At 62.0% G+C, this 3,507-nt stretch overlaps 1 protein-coding gene across 1 annotated transcript in view; it reads left to right on the forward strand.

Annotated features, from left to right (window-relative positions):
• The window catches only part of NOS1AP (nitric oxide synthase 1 adaptor protein), a 45,729-nt gene extending 42,528 nt beyond the window's left edge, over positions 1–3,201 (forward strand). Inside the window, exons 11-12 of the mRNA XM_017729684.1 lie at positions 826–1,093; positions 1,188–3,201. Of these exons, the coding sequence (XP_017585173.1) occupies positions 826–1,093; positions 1,188–1,680 (761 nt within the window). The 3' untranslated portion in view covers positions 1,681–3,201. The remainder of the gene's footprint in view (positions 1–825; positions 1,094–1,187) is intronic.
• The last annotated feature ends 306 nt before the right edge of the window (positions 3,202–3,507 follow it).

The raw sequence follows: 3,507 nt of genomic DNA on the forward strand, positions 1-3,507 counted from the left end.
GATTGGGGCAGAGAATGCTGATGGGCAGCGAGGCCCCAGAACAGCACCAGGCTCATCCAGGAACTGGCTGGAGCCATCACACAGACCCACACTGGCATGGAGGCAGCCACAGGGGGTTTGAGCTGGCACTCCTGGAGGCAGCCCCCACAGCTTGGAGGGCTCTTGCTGGGAAGACACCCCATCTCAGTGTAGCTCAGAGATGGGATGTGACTGCAGAGCCCTTTCCCCAGCAAGCACCTGCTGCCACCCACTACACAGACACAGCCTGGGCTGGGCTGAGGGAGCCATGGTGGGGTGGGCAGTGCAGAGCCCAGACTATGGGTGCCCCCAGAGAAGGGCCTGTGGCTTTACCAGGGTGTGGCTGACAAGGGACCCCCATGTGAGTCCCATCTCTTCAGGCAGCGTGACAGGTCTGAGCAGGGGCTTGGCAGCACAGCTCACCTGGCAATGTGGAAGGGACAGGCCTCTTCCCTTGCCATTCCCCTGGTAAATGCTCGCTTGCACACACTCTCTCTCTCTCTCTCTCGCTCTCCCTTTCCACAACCTGCTTCCCAAGTCGCTTGGTGTCAGGTAAGAAAAGCTCTTGGTGTGTTGGCAGTGCCAACGTGGAGCCCTGGGCTCACTGCTACCCTGTCTTGCCCTGTGCTGGTCCCCCATGCATGCACTGCAGCCCTGGCATGGCCTGGCTGCCCCCAGCCTCTGTGGGGCTGTAGGAACATCCTCCCAGTTCCCAAAATTGTGTTCCCACTCTGCTGGTGGGCTGGCCGTGCTGGGGTCCCCCCTCCAGCCTGGCTTACATCCTGTCTGTTCCCTTTCCCCCTCCAGTGGACCAGAGCATGTTTGAGAATGCCAGCGCCAGCACGGCACCCACGCCACAGGCACAGCACATCCCTGCCACGGTGGGCACCCTGCCCCAGCCCAGCCGGCCCACTGGCAGCCAGCACCTCTGCAGCCTGGGCAAGGCCATGGGTGCAAAGGTGAACGACCTCCTGCGCCGCAAGGAGCCGGCCGGCCTGCCCGGCGTGGGAGCCATGGAAGTGAATGCCAGCGCAGGTGCTGTGCTGGGCACAGGACAGCTGGCTGCTGAGGAGGGGTGAGTGTCCCCGCAGTGTGCACCCCGGGGCCCTTGGGACAGGCTGGAGGGACCCAGCACAGGGCTGTATGCAACTGTCCCTCTGTGCTTGCAGGGCTGTGGGGCTGGATGCCTTTCCCCGGCTGGAACCCCCGCCTCCCATCACCAAGAAGCGGACGCCGCGCGCCCTGAAGACCCCCCAGGACATGCTCATCGCTCCGCAGCCAGAGGGGACCAGCACGAGGAGCGGCACAGAGGAGCCTCCCGAACCACCCACAGCCCACCCTGACCTCACAGAGGAGCAGCTGGGAATGGGGGACCCATCTCCTCCAGAATGCCCTGGGGTCCCCAGCATGACAGCCCCCCTAGAGCCCAGTGGGGACCAGCCTACCAGTGCCTTTCCTGTGCCTGACCTCATCCATAAGGGCAGCTGGGAGAGCCAGTGGCAAGTGGGTGAGAGGGCCACCGAGATGTCACCCACCACAGAAAAGCCCTCCCGGAGACCGGGGCTGGAGCATGAGCCACCAGGGAGCACAGGGCGGCTGGAGCCACATACCTCTGGCTGGGAGGTGGAGGGGACCCATCCTGACCTACTGTCCTTTGAGTAGCAGTGGGCAGCTGTGACAGGGGCACTGTGGGGGCTGGCTCTCCCAAACATGTCTCCCCCTGCCACTTGCCTTTTTTGGGGTGATTATTTTGGAGAGGGGGAAGCCTCGGGGTGGAAGGAGCCATTGCTGCCCAGTGTGGGCTCTGGGGAGCCATGACAACCTGCTTCTCCCCAAATTCCCAGGAGGGGCGCAGCCTGTCCTGCCATGGCTTCTGCAGCCCCATCCTGAGCCTATTCACCCTGGTCAGGGCCAAGTTCCTGTCCTGCCACGGTGCCACTGCCACCCTGTCTGCAGCCAGGGGCCTTGCTGAGCTGGGGACCAAAGGGGGTGTGTGGGGGTAGAAGTGCCAGCCTGCCCCTAACGCCATTAGCTCTGCTGGAGTGAGTGGCCAGTGAGTGTCCCACAAGCACCACACACTGTTCCCTGTGTCTGCACTGGATGCCTTGGAATGGAGGATTTCACAGCTTATGCCGTGTGCTTGCCAAGATACCCCTTCCTGGGGCACCATCAGGCTCACCCAGTCCTAATGCCTCGTGCCAGGAAGGTGCCAGGGAGCCAGGACAGCAGATGAGCCCAAGACCTTCTCCAGGTGCTGACCTCGTGGCGTTATTCTGCCCAGTGCCATCTCTTTGCAGTGGAGCCCCAGATGCAGGAGACCTGGGCTCTGTCAGGGCGCAGGGCTGGATACCTGGGACTGCACAGCTGCTGGCCACTGGGCTCTGGCGAGGAGCTGAGCCCTTCCAGCTGCCGTTTGTTTCCTGGTCTCATCCCAGCCACCACAGACAAGACCAAACTGTCTGGACATGCAGCTCTCTCCATGTGGGCCAGTGTCACTGCTCCCCTTTATTTTCTGGGGCAGTGGTCTCTTTGCGAGACTGGGACGCAGGAAGCCACATGGTTCTCTGATACTGCTGTATGAGTGTTTCCCCATGCATTACAGGAGGGGTTAGCCGGCCTGGGGGCACCTGTGCCGACGCAAGGAAGCAGCTGTGAGATGGATCTTTTTTCTTAGAGCTTTTATGTACACCCTCACCACAAAGGTAGTTTTGAGAAGGAAAGCTCCAAAGCCCCGATTTGGGTTGGAGGAACCCAGGAGCTCATGGGTGGGCCTGCTCACAGCTTCTTCTGGGCCACGTAGGTGGCTGGGCTGAAGAAATGTCTTCCACCACCCAAAGCCATGCTGTCCCACTGAAGGAAGGAAGCTGAGGTGTAACACGCACAGTGGCAATGTGATCACGCTGTGCATGGCCAACCCCAACCCCAGACACCGGTGTGTGTGTGTGTGTGTGTCTGCTGCCCAGGTCTACACTGCACTGTAGGTGTTGATGGAAACCAGGGCTTGTAGCCCCTCTCTGAAGAACCAGCATCTTCCATCGCTGTGATCCCAAGGGAACCTTCCCCTTAAGGGAGGGTCCTCACTCACGGCCGGTCCAGTCCCTTTATTTATGGTGTCGGGGTGTGTGTGCGGTTTGGGACAAGAGATGCAGATTGCACAATAAATTTTTTTTTCTTTTTTACCCACTGATGTGTGGCAGTGCCTTGATGGGAGAGGACACCCTGCACCACCCTTGCACCATCCTGGTGGGGAACCAGGAGGCGGAGGGGGCGTTTGGTGCTGTCCACGTTGGGGTGGGGGACGTGGCTGCCCTGCTGCGCTTGGCACTGAGGGGACGGGAGCCCTGGCTGGTGTCTGGGCTGAGGGCGTGCGACCCCCGGGAGTGCTGAAGGTGCCGGCCCCCCCCGGTACCGGGCGGGGGGCGCCGGACCCCGGGGTACCGGGGGGCCCCGCTCGCTCCCAGGCCGAGGGGCCGGGCCCCGCTCCGCCTC

This window comes from Corvus brachyrhynchos, unplaced genomic scaffold (genome assembly GCF_000691975.1).
Source record: "Corvus brachyrhynchos isolate BGI_N302 unplaced genomic scaffold, ASM69197v1 scaffold101, whole genome shotgun sequence".
Lineage (NCBI taxonomy): Eukaryota > Metazoa > Chordata > Aves > Passeriformes > Corvidae > Corvus > Corvus brachyrhynchos.